At 43.0% G+C, this 22,562-nt stretch overlaps 1 protein-coding gene across 5 annotated transcripts in view; it reads left to right on the forward strand.

Moving 5' to 3' along the window:
* The window catches only part of TDRD1 (tudor domain containing 1), a 613,801-nt gene that overhangs the window by 184,338 nt on the left and 406,901 nt on the right, over window positions 1-22,562 (forward strand). For all 5 annotated transcript variants that reach the window (XM_033943145.1, XM_033943144.1, XM_033943148.1 and 2 more), the window contains 2 exons: window positions 6,269-6,451; window positions 15,344-15,487. In XM_033943145.1, the coding sequence (XP_033799036.1) occupies window positions 6,269-6,451; window positions 15,344-15,487 (327 nt within the window). The remainder of the gene's footprint in view (window positions 1-6,268; window positions 6,452-15,343; window positions 15,488-22,562) is intronic.

A 22,562-nucleotide genomic window follows, 5' to 3' on the forward strand; every position in this document is an offset into this window, starting at 1 on the left:
GTTTCTTTTTATACTTTAATAAAATACGTTCAATATAAAATCATAATTGCGGCTTGTGCAGATGTAATCAGATCGTTTGCGGGGACCGAGCTCACGGAGATGGGGCGTAAACGGGGTTTTTAAATTTTAGTCCTAGTAGTTTGCTGGTCCACAAAATAATTATTTTATTTCTGCCGGTCCACATGTGTAAAAAGGTTGAAGAACACTGCATTAGACAAATTAAAATGAAAAATACTTCACAATACAGAGCATCCCTTCATTCCAATAAAACATCAAAGAAAATATGTAGACCAAATGAACTATATATCAATTTATTCCTTCTAAAAAATTTATACTACCCCTTTGAAGTTCCACATAAATCTGCAATATTCTTATATAATATGATATTAGCTAATTAAATAATTAATCTCATATCCATCCTTATCTCCCTATAAAACATTAATTCTATTGAAAATATTTTATATTTAAGAATATAATCACAGGAATTTAATATTGCTATAATGAATCTTTCATAAGTATGAACTAATATGAATTCTACTCATCTTAAAATTACATATAAACCAATTTAAAATCATCACTCTACTAAAGCCTTTATCTATACCAAAGCTATCTTTAATATATTAATCCTCCAAAATAAATTCACAATACATCCATGTAATTTCCCAATCATCCTTTAAATTATCCTCTTTACTTGGAAATGATATATAACCATAAACTATATTTTCAATAATAAATTTTTTAAGAAACCAATAAAATATCTTCTAATCCATTTGATGTTCATGCTATATAAGAATCTAAAGACACTTAAATTTCCACTATATCAGAAAAAGTGCAAACAATACTAGTATCTAACTAGAGGGGCCTCAGTCAAGGAGCCTACGCAAGTCATAGACTCTGACCGCACAAGTCTGCGTAGATTTTCAGCTCCTTTGCTCCAATCATCGGCAACCCTCCAGTCCCTAACCTCCACTACAATTAAGATTTTAAATTTTATTATGCATATATTTTTTAAAAAAGTTTTTCTTCTAGTTTTAATACAAAATTTGATAGTACTTAGTAAAATCTAAATATTTAGTTCTATTATACTCTTCGGTTTCTTTGAAATGAGACTAAATTTTAACATCAAAAAATTTTGTAATAGAATTTAGAGTTACTTAGCTTCAGACTATATATTCACAGCAAATTGCTTCAACACATGCCAACGTGGCCAACGTTTCGTGGAAACTTATTAAACCCACTGCTTCAGGGCCAGTTTATAGAGCATGCTGCTGGAATGTCTCTACACAGGAAAAGTCACAGGAAAAGTTTCCTGTGTAGAGACATTCCAGCAGCATGCTCTATAAACTGGCCCTGAAGCAGTGGGTTTAATAAGTTTCCACGAAACGTTGGCCATGTTGGCATGTGTTGAAGCAATTTGCTGTGAATATATAGTCTGAAGCTAAGTAACTCTAAATTCTATTACAAAATTTTTTGATGTTAAAATTTAGTCTCATTTCAAAGAAATAGTGCATTTAAATCTTAAACCGAAGAGTATAATAGAACTAAATATTTAGATTTTACTAAGTACTATCAAATTTTGTATTAAAACTAGAAGAAAAACTTTTTAAAAAAATATATGCATAATAAAATTTAAAATCTTAATTGTAGTGGAGGTTAGGGACTGGAGGGTTGCCGATGATTGGAGCAAAGGAGCTGAAAATCTACGCAGACTTGTGCGGTCAGAGTCTATGACTTGCGTAGGCTCCTTAACTGAGGCCCCTCTAGTTAGATACTAGTATTGTTTGCACTTTTTCTGATATAGTGGAAATTTAAGTGTCTTTATTATTATTTCTTTTCCACTACGGGTTTTACAATATAGTGTGTTTATATAAGAATCTAAGCAAGAAGTTCCCTCCCCTAAAAAAAAAAATCCCTCAAGTAAATTAATTTTCATTCCCGATGTAAAAAGCTAAGAACACAGTTAAAGTTATAAATGTGATGCGTCTAAGTATCTTCGGTGATAACTTCAACTTTCTTGCAGGATCAGCCCAATCCCTCCTCTTCCTACTAATGAAACAAACCAATCATTGAGACTGGCTTTACTCTTTCTTCAGCCAATAAAATGCAGCCAAACATCTATGTAACGAAACCTTAGTACGGTGACACAAAGTCGTTATCCTAATGTTATCCTCAGAATTTCATAACACTGTTACAGAGGAATTTATCGTTTTTGACAAAAAGCTCTCTAATATTGTCACTGGAAAACGTAATAATACATCCCTCATGTAACTCCTCCCTTATTAAAACAAGGGAGGAGAAAATGTTTTACGTCGATGTCAGCAAAACGCAAGCAACCGCCCCAATCTACGCCACAAGGAGCGACTGGGGAGCCAAACACCATGTGTTCCCAGAACGATACCGAATCTTCGCACCCATGAAGCAAAGGTCAACCATAGGTAAGGCTCCGGTGCTATCTCTCTTCATCCCTTCAGCAGAGAGAGGTAATGGGACAAGGCTGCCTGCGCATGAACCGCCGCTTCCATCAAATCCAGTAAAATTACCAAATACTTAGATAGCTTTGCCCAATACTTTGTAGTAAATAGCCACAATTGTCACGCATAGATCAGAAGATATTCAAAGATATTGCCTTCTCTTCCAGAATAGTGATGTAATAGATTCCAGATTTCAGTTCCATATCTTGAATTTTCTTCAGTTATTCTATGCGCCAAGGCAACCATCCGATTTACATAAAACTTGAGCATTTTTGTAAAAATCTAAATAGAGTTCCATCTATTAACTCTTATATTCAAGACGGTTAATACAGTTAATTCAAAAAAGATTCCATCCTACGTTCCATTCAGTTTCTTAAGTAAATATCACAACTTTGTTTAAATAAAAACATTAAAAATTGTATAAATAATAAGTAATTGGAAGTAATGACATTAGCTCCCCCTTTTATTTTATTTTCTACGAAGCCATCGGTTGTTCACATGTATCTAAAAAGGCCCTTAACTTTTCAGGATCTTCAAAACTCACAGTCTTATTGGCATAAGTAACCTTCATAATAGCCGGATATAGCAAGCTCCTAAACTTCTCATTTGTGGTCGCAATTCTAATAATATTTTCCTTTTTTCTGCGGTGACCTTAGCAAAATCCGGCACAATATAAATCTTTGAATCTTGACATTTCAAGTTTCTATTTTCTTTTGCAAGCCGTATAATTTCGATGACTTGCTGATGTCTTAAAAGTTTAAAAATAATTGGACGTGGCCCCAGTGATTTAGCTGTTCTTGAAGGGATCCTGTGAGCCCTCTCTATTTCTAGAGGATATTTTGTCTTAAGAGGCAGGATCTTCGGGAGAAAGTTTTCAAGGAAGGAAATTGTATCTTTTATTTCAATTCCCTCCGAGAGCCCAATAATTCTTAAATTGTTCCTTTTTCCTCTATTAACACAATCTTCAAGCTCCCTTGAGAGAGTATCTACTTTCTCTCTATATGATTTGCATATTTGAATTTCAGATTCATTTGCAGATGTTCTCTGTTCAATATTATCAAATTTAAATTCAAGATTTTCCATACATCTGGTAAGATCTTGCAGCTTTAGAGAGTTGTCAGTGACAATTTCTTTGATTATTCTCAGCTCTGCAAAAATGTCACCGCTATTTTCTTTGGGCAACGGCACTTTAGACGGAGTCGTCGGTTCTATCTTTGATCTTTTTGCGCTTCCCGAACTTGTGCCAGCCATCTCATTTTTCAGCTGCTTGCTCGTTGCCATTTGTTAATCAAATCTCCCGATTTTCGTTTTAAATTCTTTATTCATTTTAAATCTTAAACAAGTGTACAATAAAATACCCATTAAACTTTCAATATAACACTTAAATTCTTAATCATATCATCTAGAACAAAAATACACATCCCCACCCCCCACCCTTCTTAAAGTAACTAAATTTCTTGAGTCATTTTAAAACAGACAATAAGGCCCTGATTCTGTATAGGACGCCCAGGAGAGGCACCTGGGCCAATCAGGCCTTAGGATTAGTGGGGATGGGTGGACCCGCTATGCCTAAGGCCTGATTGGTCCAGGCTTCTAGAGCCTGGGCCAATCAGGCCTTAGATTTAGCGGGGATGGGCCGGGAAGGGGCGGACCTGTCTCATTTCCACGAGGCGTTGCCTGTCGGCTGGACGGCAGCAAGACCCATCCAGCCGACCAACATTTAAAAGATAGTTGGGGGAGGGAGATTAGTTGGGGCGGGGGGGGGGTCGTCGGGCTTTCCGGCAGGAGGAGTTGGGCATCCTCCTGTCGGCGATTACGAGTTTGGGGGGAGGGGGGGTTCGGGGTTCCGACAGGAGGAGTTGGGCATCCTCCTGTCGGCGATTACGAGTTTGGGGGGGGAGGGGGGTTCGGGGTTCTGACAGGAGGAGTTGGGCATCCTCCTGTCGACGATTACCAGTTTGGGGGGAGGGGGAGTTCGGGGTTCCGACAGGAGGAGTTGGGCATCCTCCTGCTGGTGATGGGATAGGCGGCCGCTGCCGCTATACTTATTGCAGCAGGGAGATCCCTTGCCGCGATCAGTATAGCGGCCGCGTCTACTTACAATGTAGACCAGCATTTTGCTGGCCTACATTTTAAGCGTCTCTTCCTCTACTAGGGAGACACGTAGGGCCGCCTAGGTTCGCCTAAGGCCTTTAGGCGAGCTTAAGCGTCTTGCGGGCCTCCCTAGGCTCCCGGAGGCGCCTTCAATATAGGCGGCCTGCCTGGGGAGCATTTTTAAAAAATCGTGCATCCCGATTGGCTGATTAGACAGCTGTAGGACGCCTACAGCTGCCTAAAATCGGGACGCACTTTGTAGAATCAGGGCCTAAGTGTACATAAATATATCCATTATAATTTCAATACAGCACTTAAAATTCTTAATCAAATCCTCATAAACAAAAATAGAAATCCCCTCCCTCCCACCCTTCTTAAAGTAAGTAAAACAAACTTTCCCGATTTTCATTAAGATACAGACTAATTTAATAGCTTAAAAACTACTTTCAAAAGCCTGTTACTGTGGAGCTCAGTCTTGACCATCCCGTTGTGACTCCAAGCCACGCCCCTCATTCTCTTTCATTGTGTCTTCCAGCGTGTTTTTTATCCAAATTCCCAAATATTTTAATCCATCTTCCTTCCATACAAAAGAAAATGAATCAAACAAGCCTTTTGTACAATACACATTTAGTGGAAGTATTTCAGATTTACTCCAATTTATCTTATACCCTGAAAATTTTCAATCAATTCAAGTAAGCATGGAATGGTTGTTTCTGGATTTCTTAAATGAAGCAAAATATCATCTGCATATGCAGAGACTTTGTATTCCCGGTCTGAATAAGGAATACCCTGTATCTCCTTTACTTGCTGAATAGTTAATAACAAGGGTTCCAAACAATATCAAAAAGCAAAGGAGATAGGGGACAATGTTGTCTAACCCCCCTCCGCAAATTAAAGCGTTCTAAAAAATTATTATTGATATATAATTTTGCAACAGGGGAGCTATACAATGTCTTGATTCTACCACCTGCCCAGTAGGGTCAGGAATGAAGAGGAATTCACTCATAAGAGGCTCATTTTAAATACTGATCAACAGAACTATTGATACAGATGGTACACAGACGGCCCCTTTTGTTTCCACCTTGTTTCAGTTAGCAGTAGTTTAAAAGCATTGTTTAATATTTGTATTTAGAACACACCAGACTTATGTGGTTTCAGGGAGTTTCCCCACAGCCCTCTCTTATGTTTGCACTCTGGAACTCACTAGAAACTTTGGTACCGACTGAGGGGGTTTGAGCTCATCTCAGAGTGATGGGAGGTGGAGCATGAAAACAAAATTACGGGCTCTCTACAACCCTCGCACCTAATGAGTTTTACCTGCTGGTCAAGACTACCATTCCTGTTTAAAAGAAAGAAGATTAGCAAAGTAAGAACATAATCTTTCCTTTGTATTGAAGACTTGAACAACTGTCACCACCATGTCGTAATGCAGAGGTTCCCAACCCTGTCCTGGAGGATCACCAGGCCAATCAGGTTTTCAGGCTAGCCCTAATGAATATGCATGGAGCAGATTTGCATGGCTCTCACTTCCATTATATGCAAATCTCTCTCATGCATATTCATTACGGCTAGCCTGAAAACCCGATTGGCCTGGTGGTCCTTCAGGACAGGGCTGGGAACCACTGTCGTAATGCATTTAAGGTATCCTCTTCATAGCTCTTCAGTGCAAGTTTATTAATAATCTCTCTCTTTATTTATGCCAGGGTACCGTTCATGAATTTAAGGATCCAAGTGAATTTTTTATGCAGATGTGTTCTTCTGAAGTCATTGAAAGTCTTGGAAAACTTACCTTGGCGCTGAAGGAAAAGTTCACAAACTTGACAGGTCCAGGGGAATATAGGCCAGTGAAAGGGGAAGTCTGTGCTGCCAAGTACTCCTATGATCAGGTGCAGTAACTTTGTGAGATTCTTTGTGGTATTTGGTTCTTGTACAAGAAAGCGTGCAATTCAGCTTTGGCATGATACTTATTTTCTGTCCTTGAACTATGGTTTGTGAGTGTCTGGCTCAAATCACCCCATTCGGTGTAAAGAATAGAGAAACATTATTGCTGTAATAAAGTACTTACCAAGGATCTTCCATGTAGAGAGAGGAATTTTAAAAATGGTTCTCATATTCAAGAGTCCCATCTTTTCAGAGGCTCTCAAAACTTTCTTTCTTGGAACTAACATATTTTAAAAATGTCTGGTGCTCCTCTAGTCTTTAGAACATGATGTACAGAAGAAAATATCTGGAAGCAGTATTAGGGCATTTTCATCTGTCCCAGAAAGCATCAGGATATTCTATGTCCAAGTCACCATTCTGTGGGTTTCAGACAAACTGTCTAATGAGAAAAGCAGTGGATTTGAAAATAGTTTTTGACAGTTAGTGTGCTAGGTTTTGAAAAAGGTTTTTAATAGTAATCTTGGAAACACCTTCTTTTTCTTAGCAAAATAAGGAACCTTACTGGCAGAATAGAATGCTATCGGATGATGCCAGCAGCAGGCCATTCTTTATCAACCTTGCCAGACCGGTACAGCTTCAGCTTACTGATGGGTTATATCTCATCGTGACCAGCCAATGGAGACTGAGAAAAAACTTTGGAATAGCATATAATAGCTTCCTTCAGTCTTCAGCAGGTGTGAGTGAGTTGTACCCATCTCCCTTGGTTAGGGCTGTTGGAATTTGTTTAGGGCTCCTGGTCCCTTTCTGTTGCCGGAATGAGCTTGGGTGGACCCTGGGGTCTGTCTGACCTCAGGGGTGTCACACCCGGAAGGTCTTGTGCTGGGTCCCTCCCCCCCCTTCCTCCACCTCCTCAAGTTTTTGTAGAGGTGCCTCAGCTGGCATCCTGTCCTCTGGTTCAGGTCAGGCCTCCAGCTTTGAGAGCCGTGGAGTCTGTTCTGACAGAAGAAAAAAAAATCCTAAGGCTGTGCCGGTCTGAAGAGATCTTTCCTTTTAAATTTAATGTATTTTTAATATATTTCTCATATAACCAGCACTTTTTTATTTAGCAATAAGCACCTTTGTAAGGGAACAAGTGCTCATTGTAATCCAGCCGCGAGGAACTTGCAGCTGGCCTGTTTGTGCGAGGCAGGCTGCTGCAAAGGGGAAGCCTTGTCGGGATCGGATGCCGGTGGCTAGGGATCTCCTTCGTGAGTGCCTTGCGGCCGGCAGCTGTTAGCGGGGAAGCCTGGGCTTCCCGAGCTGTACGACGGTCAGGCAGAAAGGGTTCCCTTACTGCTGCAGTGACTGGAGACTCCCTTAACAGCTAATGCCGTTTTTTCTCCTTTAGCGGCTGGGGTGGTTTAAGCCTCTTAGCCGCTGAAGGTCTATGGAAAAATTTTTTTTTTTTGGCGGTTCAGCTTCATTTTTGCTGTGAAGCACATCTATTTTAGTCTAGCCTCAGGTGACTATGTCTCTGTTTGGTGACACAGGCGACAGGTTGGTTTGCTGGGTCCTGAAGTCATAATGCCATTATACAGAACCATAGTGAGGCCTCATTTGAAATATTGTGTGCAATTCTGGAGGCCACACTACCGAAAAGATGTGCTGAGAGTAGAGTCGGTGCAACGGATGGCCACCAGGATGGTCTCGGGGCTCAAGGATCTATCGTACGAGGAAAGGCTGAAAAATTTGCGGCTGTACTCACTCGAGGAACGTAGGGAGAGAGGAGACATGATCGAGACGTTTAAGTATATTACCGGCCGTATCGAGATGGAAGAAGAGATTCTCTTTCTCAAAGGACCCTCAGCCACAAGAGGGCATCCACTCAAACTCAGGGGCGGGAAATTTCATGGCGACACCAGGAAATATTTCTTCACCGAGAGAGTGGTTGATCCTTGGAACAAGCTCCCAGTGCAGGTGATCGAGGCAAACAACGTGCAAGAATTTAAGAGCAAATGGGATGCCCATGTGGGATCCCTTAGAGGGTTAAGCCAAGGGAACCTGTCACCAGGAGTGGAATCCCTAGGATAGTAGACTTGGGGGTGGGTCAGTAGAGTGGGCAGATCTGATGGGCTATGGCCCTTATCTGCCGTCATCTTCTATGTTTCTATGTCCCCTACTGTGACAGGAAGTCCCAGGGGGGCCGCCAGGGTTTTTCCCCCCTATTTTACATGTTTAGCTTTTTGCTGTGGCTGGGTGTCCTGCTTCCACCCCGGGGGTCTCGGTGACTTTTTTTGCCCCCAATATCCTCTACAGGTCGGCCCCACTAAGTGTCAGTTCTGTTCCCCTCTGCTCCTCGTGCATCCCAATGCCTGGGGGTCTCTTGGGACGCTGCTGGTTTGGAAGGAGCAGTCTTTGGTAGCGCAGGACTTGGACCTTTGGGGTGCTTTCTAGGATCCTCTGGGGGGGATGCAGTTTTCTCGGTAGTGGCGGTTGTTGCTCCGTCTACTAGCACCTATGCATCCGGGGGGAGTGGCGCGTGTTCAGCGGGATGAGCTCCGTGGGCTATGTTTGCCAGTCTCCTCTGTGTCGAAGCCCCTGCAAGTGGTGGACCCCTTGCTTCAGGGGATCTGCTCTGTTCCCGCTCTTTCCTTATGCTTCAGAATATCGGGATTTTCTGCTCGCTCTGTGGTAGGTGAGGGTAGCACCCTTTCGCTTGCACGTTCCATGGCCTGCCTGTATCCCATCCCGGAGGGGTATCTGGTCCTGATGCTGTCGCCTGTGGTGGACACAGTGGTCTCAGCTATTGCTAAGCGGTATACAGTGCCCGTAGAAAGCGGTTCTGCCTTATGGGACTCTGAGGAGCATAAGTTGGAGACAATTCTTAAGCAGAATTTTGATGTGTCTGCCTTGGGTGTCCAGGTGGCTATTTTGGGGGGGCTTGGGCCTTGTTTCGGTGGGCCGAGCATGTCCTGGACCGTGAGTCTGATGACTGGTCCTTGGTGGAACAAGAGGTCGCACAGATTGAGATGGCGGCCTCTTTCTTCTCGGTCGCCCTCTATGACTTGGTGCAGACATCCGTCAAATCGATGGCTTTTGGGGTTCTGCTCATCGTACCTTGTGGCTTCATGCTTGGTCAGCGGATGCGGCGTCCAAGACTAAAACTTACTAAATTTCCCTTTTGGGGGTCATTTTTGTTTGGGGAAGATTTGGATAAGTTGGTAGGGACTCTAAAGTGCCCTGCCTTCCTGAAGACCGAGCTCTCCTTGCTGTTAGGGGTGGCACTGCTCGGGGCGGCATCTTCGGGAGTTCCGTAGATTCTGCTATGGGGCTGCTCCCTTCCTGACTTCTGGTTTTTCCTGGGGTCGTTTTTATCAGTGCATACAGTCCTTTTGGGGGGCACATCGGGGGGCTGGGAATCCCTTCGCCGGTTCCCCCGTGGCCCATCCTGCCCAATGACTTCTTGCTGGCCTCCCTCTCGTTCCGGTGGGTGCCCGGCTGTGCGAGTTTTCTCCAAAGTGGGCAGAGATCACGTCCGATCAGTGGGTCCTGGAGATGATTCAGGACAGTTATTCTCTGGAGTTTGCCCACTCCCTGCCAGATCTTCTTTCTAGCTTCTCCTTGTCAGGCAGCGTGGAAGAAACAGGCTTTTCGCCAGACCCGTCAAAGCAGTACTAGATCTCAAAGCAGTACTAGATGGGCCGTGGGCAGACTAGATGGGCCGTGGCCCTTTTCTGCCGTCATGTTTCTATGTTTACTTCCAGTGCCCCCTCAGGAGTGTTGCATCGACAGGACTCGAGTTACTTTGTGGTGCCTAAGAAAGAGGGGGACCTATTGGCCCATCTTCGATTTGAAAGGGGTCAACAAGGCTCTCAAAGTTCTGTTTTTTCGTATGGAGATACTTTGGTCTGTGATTCTGGTGGTTCAGCTAGGGGAGTTTCTGACCTATCTCGATCTGAAGGGCCTTCCATCAGTATTCCTTCACTTTGGGTCCACACTATCAGTTCTGCGCGCTTCCTTTTGGTCTGGCTATGGCTCTGCGGACGTTCACCAATGTTATGGTGGTCGTTGTGGCAGCTTCATGCAAAGAGGGCATTCTAGTACTTCCCTACCTGGACAACTGGTTGATTTGAGCAAAGTCATTCCAGGAGAGCAGGCGGGTCACTGCTCAGGTGGTGGAGTTCCTGCAGTCACTGGGCTGGGTTGTCAACCTTTTAAAGAGTTGGTTGGACCCATCTCAGCACCTGGAGTACCTTGGGGTTCTGTTCAACACCTCCTTGGGGGAAGGTCTTCCTCCCAGAGGCCCAGGTGAGCAAGTTGCAGCCACAGATTTGCCTTCTTTTGGCGTCCCGGTGTCCTCGGGTGCAGGATTTCCTCCAAGTCTTGGGGTCGATGGTGGCTTCCTTAGATGTAGTGAGGGGGGCTTGTGCCCATATGCGTCCTCTTCCATATGCTCTTCTTCGGAGGTGGTCGCCCCAGAGGCACAGTCTGGATGGCTCGCTACAGTCTTCGTTAGTGGCTTCAGGGGCGAGTCTGGATCAGCCACAGTGGACGGTGCTTCTCACGGATGCCAGTCTCCTCGGTTGGGGAGTTCAGTGTCTAGGTCACTCGGCTCAGGGCACCTGGTCCACGCAGGAGGTGTCCTGGTCGATCAGTGTTCTGGAGACCGGAGCCATCCGTCAGGCACTGTTGGCCTTCCGTTCCTTCTTGACGGGCAAGTCAATCAGGGTTCTTTCAGACAATGCTATAGCGGTGGCCTATGTGAATTGTCAGGGGGGCACTGAGAGCACTCTGGTGGCGCAAGATTCAGCTCTGTTCATGGTCTGGGCAGAGTCTCATCTTCTGGACATTTCGACTTCCCACATAGCAGGAGTGGAGAATGTTCAGGCAGACTTTCTGAGTCATCACGTGCTAGATCCCGGAGAGTGGCACCTAATTCACGTGGCTTTTCAGTTGATAGTGCAAGCTTGGGATCAGCCTCTCATGGACCTGATGGCCACAAGTGTCAACGCCAAAACACCCCGCTTTTTCAGTTGTTGCAGGCTGAGGGTCTGGATGCTCTGGTCCAACCATAGCCAACGAAAAGTCTGTTGTATGTGTTCCCTCCGTGACCATGAGTGGGCAGAGTTCTCCTCCGCATTGTTCGTCATCCAGACCTTGTGATTCTGATCGCCCAGGCATCCATGGTACGGGGACCTGGGGCAGCATCTAGTGGCGGAGCCTTTGCATCTGCTGCTCTCGCCCGACCTTCTGACTCAGGGTCCCATTCCAATATTCGATCTGGGTCGCTTACGGCTTAGCTCTTGAAAGGGAGCGCCTAGTAAGAAGGGGTATTTCATAAAGTCATTTCTACCCTGTTGGGGTCCCAGAGACTTTTCACTTCTTGGGCTTATGTGTGAGTTTGGCGTATATTTGAGTAGTGATGTGTTGCACGTGGAGTGGTCTCCTTTTGCGCTTCTCTGCCTCACATCTTAGAGGTCTTTCAGAATGGCCTGGCTTGGTCTTCTCTCCAGGTTCAGCTGGTGGCCTTGTCAGCCTTTTGTGGGTTGTTACAAGGTCAGCGCCTGACTGCCATTCCTGATGTTGTTCGCTTCTTGCGGGCGGCCAAGTTGCTCAAGCCTCCCATTACACCATCTCTTCCATCTTGGGATCTTAATCTGAACTTGTCTGTGCTGGTGCGTCCACCCCTCGAGCCTTTGGGGACTTGCACATTGAAGGACCTTACTCTTAAGGTGGTCTTTTTGGTAGCAATTACATCTGCTAGATGTGTTTCTGGGCTGCAGGCTTTCTCTTGCAGGTATCCATTCCTGGAGTTTTCTATGGAGTGGGTTGTGTTGCGACCTGTTCCTTCTTCCAAGTTTCCAAGTTTATTAATATATTTGATAAATCGCTTATTAGAATTACTAAGCGATGTACAAAGTCAAAATATAATATAGTAAAAAGAAGCAAAGAATTTAACAATACATTTTCATATAAAACAGACATGAGTCGGGAGGGAAAGAGTAAAAATTACAATTTTCAGTTTATGGTAGAAAGTGGAAAAAACAATAGGGTAGGGGTAATTAAACCACAGCATGATTTAAAATCTCACTGGAAGTTAAATGTTAAAAGCATCTTTGAATAGGTAAGATTTTAGAAGTTTTTTAAAAATTATGACGTCTTTTTCGTTTCTAATATATTGCGGTAGGGCATTCCACCATTGTGGTCCCATGACGGAGAATATGTCAGATCTTCTTGTCCCAATAATTTTTAGAGAGGGGACTGTAAGAAGATTATGGCCGGTTGAACGGAGTGAACGTTGAGAATTGTAAGGTATTAATAGTCTAGATATAAATTGAGGTTCGTTAAAGGATAAAGTTTTAAAGATAAGTAGCATTACTTTGAAGGTGATTCTGTGACCAATTGGAAGCCAGTGGGCGTCTATTAATAATGGTGAAACATGGTCGTATTTCCTAGCGTTATATATTAGTTTAATAGCAGTGTTTTGTATCAGCTAAAGTCGCCTTTTTTCTTTCTGTGTAATGTTAAGGAAAAGTGCGTTACAATAGTCGAGTCTTGCTATGATTAAAGAGTGAATTAGTATCTTAATAGAGTTTGGAGTCAGAAATTTGGCAATTGACCGGATCAAGCGTAGTTTAAAAAAACAATTTTTGACAGTGAGTGAAATATGTTCGTGGTAAAGCAGTTTATTGTCAATTATTACACCAAGAATTTTGATAGAGGGAACTAGATTGAGTGGAATATTGTTGAGAATGAATGAATTCTTCAAGGTTATATCTTTTTTCCAGGTAAATAACATTGATTGAGTTTTATTTATATTGAGTGCCAATTTGTTTGTATTAAGCCAGTTTTGTATTATATCCAGTTTGTGATTGATGGATGCAATATCGTTATTATTTTCTGGGTCCAAGGGGTGAATGAGCTGAATGTCATCAGCGTAAGAGAAAGGAGTGAAACCTATGGACTGGCAGATGCTTAAAAGTGGAGAGAGAAATATGTTAAACAGTAGAGGGGACAAAATAGATCCTTGAGGGATTCCAAAGGTAGAAGATTGAGTTGTGGACATTTCATTATTAAACTTAACAGAAGAAGTTCGATTAGCGAGATATGAAATAAACCAAGAAAGAACTTTCTCAGTTATTCCAATTGATTCTAACCTTTGTAGAAGTAGGTTGTGATCTATAGTGTCGAAAGCGGCAGAGATATCTATTGAAAAAAGGATAACAGATTTGTGATGGTCTAAGAAATATTGTATGTTTGATGTTAGTCCGATTAAAGAATATTCCGTATTGTGAAATTTACGGAATCCTGTTTGGTTTGGGTGTAGTGCGTTGGTATTTTCTACAAAGTCCGAAAGTTGGTTAAATATCAGCTTTTCTGTTAATTTTGATAAAAATGGTAGGTTTGCTATAGGGCGGTAATTTGTGGGTTCGTCTATACTAATTTTGTGGTTTTTAAGGATAGGAGTAACAATTGCGGTCTTCCATAAGGATGGAACGGTAGCTGTAAGTAGACTATTTTGAATAAGTGAAAGAATAAAAGGTCCAAAGTGTGAGAAATGTTTTTTTAAATAAAAAGGTGGAATGATTTCAGAACCGGTACTTTTTAAGTTAACTTGTTGAAAGAGGGATTCTATATCTTTAATTCTGCCAAAGGTAGTTTCTCCTTTTTATGTCAATCAGTTAGTGGTCCTCCTGGTTTTTGGTAGATGGGAGGGATCTTCTGAGCAGAAATTGTTGCGCAAGTTATATGTCCTTCGGGTCCTTTGCTCTTATGTGCAGTGGACCCAGGAGATCAGGAAATCAGATCATCTCTTTATCCTTCTAGCGGGTACTCGTAAGGGGGGTAGCGCTTCCAAGGCTACCATTGCGTGCTGGTTCAAGGAAACCTTCTGCTTATCTTCTTCAGAAAAAGCCTGTTCCTGAATTTCTCTAGGCTCATTCCTCTCGGGGTCAAGCAGCTTCTTGGGTTGAGTCTTCTTTAGTGCCTCCAGTGGATATTTGCAGGGCTACAGTTTGGGCTTCTCTGCGTTCCTTTGTCAGACACTACCGTGTGGATGTTCACATGCGTCGGGGCGTGATATTCAGTGAGTGTGTTCTGGTGTCGGCCCTTTGGGGGTCCCATCTATGATGGGTACTGCTTTGGTATGTCACATCAGTAAGCTGAAGCTGTACCGTTCTGGCAAGGTTGATAAAGAAGGAGAAATTAGGTTCTTACCAGCTAATTTTCTTTCTATTAAACCTGCCAGACCGGTACAGGACCCCACCCTGTCTGTTGTCATGTTCTTGTGGGGGCAGATTTTTCTTTTTCTGCAGGTTCTAGTATTTTTCTAGGGCCGTGGAGATTAAAGAACAGCAGCTGTAGCTTGCCTAGTGTAGCTGGCGAGCTGTGGGGACATTTTGCTGCAGGAGTCTTTCCTTTGCCTTTTCCAACAGCATTCATATTTATTAGTTGTTGCTCCTGTTCAGAGTCTTGTTCTCTGTTTATAGTTTTTAGTTCTGCTTGGCTATTCGCCAGACTTAAGGAATATAAGGAGGGTGAGCTATTATATGCTATTCCAAAGTTTTGTTTTGGTCTCATGATGAGATATAACCCATCAGTAAACTGAAGCTGTACTGGTCTGGCAGGTTTAAATGAGGAAAAATTAGCAGGTAAGATCCTAATTTCTCCAACTGTATGCTAATGATGAGGTTTTATTGTAAATGTCCTTCTGAACCTGTAACTCATATGAGTCGGGAAGAAGCAGTAATCAAGAAAAGGAAGTAGATGAAGGCTACTTGTTAATGTGATAGGTTTTTTTTGTCTGTTTTAAGATTTTATTTTTTAAATTATGAATTTTTTATGTATCTTGGAAACTATTTAGGTTCAAGTGGGTTATAAGTTTGTTAAATAAAAAAATAAATTTGCATCCCCTACAGAACTGGTACAGAGTCTTGATACAGGAAGTGGACTTATCTCAACGGAAAGCGCAGGCATTATACATTGATTATGGGAATAAGGAGGATATTGATTTCGACAGAATTCAGCCTCTATACAAGGATCTTGAACTCTTTCCACCTTATGTGAGTTTGTATCTTGATGCTGGCTTCCATTTGCTCTCTCTTTAATATTTCCATGGAACTAGTTAGTGTGGTAAACTGTCTCCTGCTGTTTGAATACAGAATAATAATAATAATTTATTCTTATATACCGCCAAACCTTCAGTTCAAGGCGGTTCACAGCAAATAGAGATGAATGAACAATAAATTACTAGCATAAGCATTAAAATGTTCATCGGAAGATAGAATTACAATTAAGTCAAGTATTTCTCAATCTACCGTATTTTTCGCTCCATAAGATGCACATTTTTCCCACCCAAAAGTGGGTGGAAATCTCGGTGCATCTTATGTAGCGAAGATATAAAATTTGTACCCCCCCTTAGCGATGTAGAACACCCTGCCACCGCCGCACCTTTTCAAAACACCCCTCCCCTTCGCCTCTCAGCACCGTTGCCGTACCTTTTGAAACCCCTCCCTCTCAGCACCACCACCGTACCTTTTCAAACCCTCCCCCCCAGCATCGCTGCCGCACCTTTTCAAACCCTCCCCTCAAGCATCGTCGTCATCGTTGGTACCTTTTTTTAAACAGCCTGGTGGTCCAGAGGTATCCCTCCCTCGCTAGATGGCTCTCGTACTCGAGTTAGGAGCGCGGATGTGAGGAGCAAGCGTTACACGCTCCCGCTTGGGCCCGCTTCTGCTTTCTGTATGGTGGCGTCATGAGAACTGACGCCAGCCATTCGGAATGCAAAGGCGGGTCCAAGCAGGAGCATGTAACGCTTGCTTCTCACATCCATGCTCCTAATCATAGTACGAGAGCCGTCTAGCGAGGATGGGAGGGATTTTAAAAGGTACGGGGTATTTTTTTTAATGGTTGTTGGTTGTTTTTTTTTCTGTGCTGGGGCACTTTGGGGGATTATGCACACTATCTAGCTTTTTCATTCTTTGTGTATCTCTTATTTGTGTATTCTATCTGACTTAATTTCTTGGATTCTTTGACAGCCACACAATGGAGAGTGGGCAGGGTGGGATGGGGGGGGGGGGGACTTGGATTCTAGGGGTTTGGGCCTGTCCTTTTGTCTGTCTGAAAGACGGGTTGATACTTGGGGATGGGCTTTTCTAGGTTAATGAAAACTTGTATTAGGCACTATTTGAACCTTGCTGCTGCATACTTTGTTATCACTTGTGTGTGTTCTGTTTTTGCATAAAAGGTACTGGGGGTGTTTAAAAAGGTATGGGGTATGATTTAAAAGGTACGGGGGTGTTTAAAAGGGTACAGGGGTATGCGGGATGATTTAAGGTACTGGGGAGCTATGTGGGTGGCATGGGGGATGATTTAAGGTACTGGGGTTACGTGGGGACATGGGAGATAAATTAAGATACTGGGGGGTACATGGGGGGTATGGGACCTGCCGGCCTGCCTGTCCCTAGGCTACTAGGCCTGCCTGCCTGCCCTATGTCCTGTCCCGGCCTACCACTAGAGGGGGAACAGGGTACAGAACCTGGCAGGAAGGGGGGACAGGGTGCAGAGCCTGGCAAGGAGTGTGGGGTTGGGTGCAGAGCCTGGCAGGGAGAATTTGGTTCAGAATGTTTTTTTTCTTGTTTTCCTTCTGTAAATCTAGGGTGCGTCTTATGGAGCAAAAAATACGGTAATAAGTTTTAAGATTTATTTGAAACAAATAGTAAGTCTGAGCTTGGGAAATTAGAACATTCCAACATGAATTCATTGTGCCAGCCTGAAATGCAAGGATTTTTCCCAAGAATCTCTTGCTTCAACATACTTTTACTGATGGAAACATAAACCAACTAATTCTTCGTGTATTCTTTTTTGGATTATGAAATTCAAAGTGGGAAAAGAGATAGGTTGGAATCAGTCCAAATAAAGCTTTAAAACAAATACAACCAAATTTAAACAAAACTCAAGCCTCAAATGGTAACCAGTGGAGCTTTTGGTAGTAAGGACTAACATGATTATATTTTTTGAGGACAAAAATCAGATGGACAGCTATATTCTGTATCATTCTAAGTCAACTAAGAATTTTTTAATGAGAATCTAGATAGATAATGTTACAGTAATCCAAAGTGGACAGAATTGGTGACTGAACCAACAATTTGAAAGATGTTAAATCAAAGTATTTTTTGATAGTACGAAGCTTCCACAGTACTGCAAAGAATCTTTTTATCAGTAGATCAGTATGATTGTTAAAAGATAGTGAGCAATCCAGCGTAACACCTAATTTTTTTATTGTAATAGCTATAATATAATTTTGACCATTTAAATGAAGTTCATTTGTCATTAGGACTGGCAAGAAAAAACTTTTTTTTTCCTGAATTAAGCTTTAATTTAAATTTAGTGGACCATTGTTCTATTTGTGACAGAGCAAGTGAGATTTGGTTTTTTACTTCAATCGTGAACGATGTTAAAGGAATAAGTATTGTTATATCATCAGTATAGATATAAAATTTAAGAAGGCTAGTTTGTTTTGTAGTGATGGAGATCTGCACAGAAAAAGATGCTAATGTTAAGTCATTAAGCTGAGGAGCTGGTCTGGCCCCCTTTGCATTTCAGGAGAGGCATTTTGTTATACCTGTTTTTGAAGTTTACTTGAATTTTAAAAAGTGATAAAATTATTACTAGTCATAACATTTGGGAGAATTTTATTTTGGCCCTTGTGTTTTTTCTTTAATTTGGGACATAATACTTATTTCTGTTATGTCCCTTCTGGATTCCATATGCTTGGTGTTCAATCCCAACCCGCAGTCCGGATATTGCAGAAATCTACATCTTTTCTGAACACATGCTCTACCCCCTTAGTGTGAGAGACAGTAAACAACAACCTTAGTTTCAATTTCTGCAAGCAGTTCAAGCAGAAGTCTTTTGATGGTGCTCTACTTATTTTTCTTGTTTTTTTTCATGTAAAGTTCGCTTAAACTTTGTTTCTCAGTGGCTTCAGTGCCTTGAGACCCCTTCCTGGTAGTCCGCTGTCAGAGAAAAGGACACAGTCCTGTTTTCCTGGACTACAGCTTCACAGAGAAACTCTAGTGGATTTGTGAAGCCAGCCTGCTGGGTGCCACCTTCTGCAAGTACCTGGGTCCCTTCCTGTGGAGTTTGCTAGACAGTGACCCTGTCACAGGTTTCTAACGCAGGCTGTGTGCATCTGAACAGAAACCCACCCGGGTTTCAAGGCACAGGCTGCCTTTCTTACCCCGGCCATATGGCAGAGGATCCGTGGGGGCAGAGGGTGTAGTCTGTCTCTGACTGACTGGCAATTTGAAGATTTTCTATTCTAGTACGTTTGGAGCTGTTTCTGAGGCAGAAAGTCCTTTCTCTCCACTCGGCTGCTTAAAAAACGATGACAGGCAAAGGCATTACAGAGATCGATTTAAACTTTATTTTTCACAGTTTCTGTGGGTAAGGTTCAGGTCCCCACCTCCCCAGACCCCAAATTGCTATTCTTTATTTTTGGATTTTGTTTATTTTTGACATTTTCGGCATGAATGTGTGACGGCAGCCATCTTGGATTTTAAAATCGATCTTTTTTTCTAACTTATATTTCTGGCTCAAAAACCCCCTCGATTTGACTCAAAATCATGTGGGATGAACTCCCCAGTCTCTAATCTATTGAATGTGGACACTGATTATGCTGGATCAGCGATTGTGTGTCAGGGAGGAGGCGGGAGCTTTGGGCTTCACCGCTTCTGTGTCTTCTTGAGCTAGGGAGCTGGCCTGGGTCCGTGTCTTCCAAAGAAATTCTTGCCCAGAAGCCATTCTGGAGTCTGGCACAGTATGTCTACGTTCCAAGCCTGAGGATTCTTTTGCCGCGACACATATATCTCAACAGAGCCCTGCCATGGTTGCAGAGTGGGCTTTTTCACTGGGTTTTACTTGGCTCCTTGGAATGGCGTATGAGACCCCCCGCTCATTGGACGAAGTCAGCAGGCATATCTGGGCTTTTTCGATCTATGGCATTGGGGTGAAGCTTCCTATTTAGGAGCTCTCTTATCTGGCCGTATCACACCTTGATTGCAGTAGTTGCCATGCAGTTGTTTTTGGGGTTTTTTTTTGGTTTCGTCTGTCTCCTGACATAAGAACAAAAGAATAGCCTTACTAGGTCAGACCAATGGTCCATCAAGCCCAGTAGCCCGTTCTCATGGTGGCCAGTCCAGGTCACTAGTACCTGGCCAAAACCCAAGGAGAAGCAATATTCCATGCTACCGATACAGGGCAAGCAGTGGCTTCCCCCATGTCTTTCTCAATAAAAGACTCTCCAGGAACTTGTCCAGCCTTTCTTAAAAACCATTTGTTCAAACCTTTCTTAAAATCACGGCTGCTGCCTTTGCTGAGCCTGGTCTCCTCGGCAGCTCTGAGTGTCCGGATTTGGAGGTGCTGATCCTTCTTCTCATTTTCATTGGGCTTCTATCCACTTCTTTATGGCTGATGTTCTGAAAGAGCTCCATTTGGATATTCTACCTTCCAGGCTTTGGTCCTGGACCCCTCTCCTGTGCCTTTTTCATTCCCTCCAAAGCTTCTGGTTCAGGTTTCAGAACAATGTGATCCCTGGATGTTTTTTTCCAATCTGCTAAAGCAATGTCTACGCTTTATCACCTGAATCCTTTTTTTTGGCAGGTTTGAACAGCCTGAAATAGATTCCGCTATGGTGCAGGTTTTCCAGTGTGCAGCCCTCCTTAGTGATGGGGGAATGAAGTTCAGGATTCTCAGGATCATAGGAAGCTGTTATGATAAAAAAATTTCCTTTTCTAGCATCCTCAGGTAGCTAGTGGTGGTGGCCACTTCCTTTATGTCACATACCTGTTGTTCCGCACTCTCCTCATACAATGGATACAATCCCTGTTCACAGATGGCCTTTTCCCATAAGACCTCAGCGAAATCATCACCCCGATCATAAAAGACCCAAAAGTAGCAACAGATCTACCATCCAACTACAGACCCATAGCCTCAATACCATTATATGTCAAACTAATGGAAGGCCTTGTAGCTAAACACCTCACCAACTACCTAGAAAACCACAGCTTACTCCACCCTACACAATCTGGTTTCAGAACCAACTACAGCACAGAGACACTACTAGGTTCCCTCCTGGACACAGCTAGACAACACCTTAGCACAGGCAAAAAAAAAAAAAAAAAAAAAAAAGCTAGTTATACAACTAGATCTCACCGCAGCATTTGACCTGATAGACCATGACATTCTACTACAAATACTAGAAACAATAGGAATCAAAGGAAAGGTGCACACATGGTTTAAAGGATTCCTACAATCCAGGACCTACAGAGTAAGGACAAACAAAGAAAAATCTGAACCATGGTCCAACCCCTGTGGCGTATCCCAAGGGTCGCCATTATCCCCAACTCTCTTCAATCTCTACATTGCATCCCTCGGCACCTTCCTAGACAAATTAGACTTAACTTGTTATAGCTATGCAGGCGACATCACCATCTTCCTTCCTTTTGATCAACCAACACCCTCCATGACAGACACACTATATAGAACACTAGAAACTGTGGCAACATGGATGAAAGAACACAAACTAAAACCCAGACAAAACAAAATTTATACTTCTTGAAAAAAGCAAGACCCCAACTATAACAAACTTAATAATAAATTCAATCACATGCCCCATTCAACCCACCCTAAGATTTCTGGGAATGATGATAGACAGATGCTGTACCATGCAACCACAAATCAACAAAACAATGCAGAAATCATTCGCGGACATGTGAAACTTAAGGCAAATCCGAAAATTCTTTGACAGAAAACAATTCCAGCTCATGGTCCAATCCCTAGTCCTAGGACTTCTAGACTACTGCAATATCCTCTATCTCCCCTGCCCCGCAGTCATGATAAAACAACTACAAATAGTACAAAACACAGCTCCGAGACTGATCTATTTGCTGAAGAAATACGACCATATCACTGCTGCATACCTCGACTCACACTGGTTCCCAATACAAGCAAGAATACTATTCAAATTTTACTGTCTAGTATTTAAAGCCATGAATGGAGACAGCCCAGTCTTCTTGAACAACCGCCTTATCCAAACTACCACAACCAGGCAAAGGAGAACCCAGACACCATTCATGCACCCCCTAATCAAACGCAAAAAAAATATACAATCATGCAGGCAGCGACTAGACCACCAACTATCCAATCTACTGATCACGACACCAGACTACAAAACTTTCAGAAAAGAAATAAAAACCCTGCTATTCAAGAAATCCATCAAGATAAACTAACACCACAGGAAGCATTTCAATCCCCCGAAGTAACCCGCTCAACTCTGTAACACTTCTGGAAATGTCCAGATAACCTCTTATGTAATCCACCTTGAACCGCAAGGTAATGGTGGAATAAAAGTCACTAATATAATGTAATTCCTGCCTGCACAATGCATCATCTGTGGAGGTGCATGCCTGTCCTCCGCTGGTGCTGGTTGGTGTGGCTGCAATGCAGGGCGGCCTGTATGATCTCATTTGGGTTCTTAGTACATTTTCTGGTGGTGCAGAGTCTGAGAGCCAAACTGTTAGGACTGACTGTGGCTGAAGACGCTGCCTTGAGGATCACCTTCAGTGGCCATCTTTCAAAGGTCGGATTCTTATTGGTTTAGGTCTAGCTGGCATCTACTCGGGGGTTCCTGTGCACCAGTTTCGTTGGACATTGGGATTGGGTCGTAGTCCTCTTCATTCCTCCTGCAGGTACCGTCAGGGATCCTCTGGTTTTTCCTCCTAAAGTCATTTGCAGGGCTACCACCATGTTGCCACGATTCTAATTACAGGCATTCTTAGGTTCCTCAGCAGTGGTTACACCTAAAAAAAAAAAAAAAAAAGGAAAGCACTGATGTCGCCTAGGGCAGGCATGGATTCCTCATTTGCAGGCTGTCATTTTCTGTTTTATCAGGAGTGGACTCGACTTTCGTCAGACACATGTTAGTCCTCGTTTGCCTGTCTCCGGCTTGGTTTCTGAACTCTGGCAGGTCGACGTCAACAGAGTCTAGGGTCTACGATATTCTGCAACACACTTTAGTCTTTGGGATGCTGGACCCTGTTCCGGTCTACTAATGGGGGCTTAGGCGGATAATCCTTA

This window comes from Geotrypetes seraphini, chromosome 4 (assembly GCF_902459505.1).
Source record: "Geotrypetes seraphini chromosome 4, aGeoSer1.1, whole genome shotgun sequence".
Lineage (NCBI taxonomy): Eukaryota > Metazoa > Chordata > Amphibia > Gymnophiona > Dermophiidae > Geotrypetes > Geotrypetes seraphini.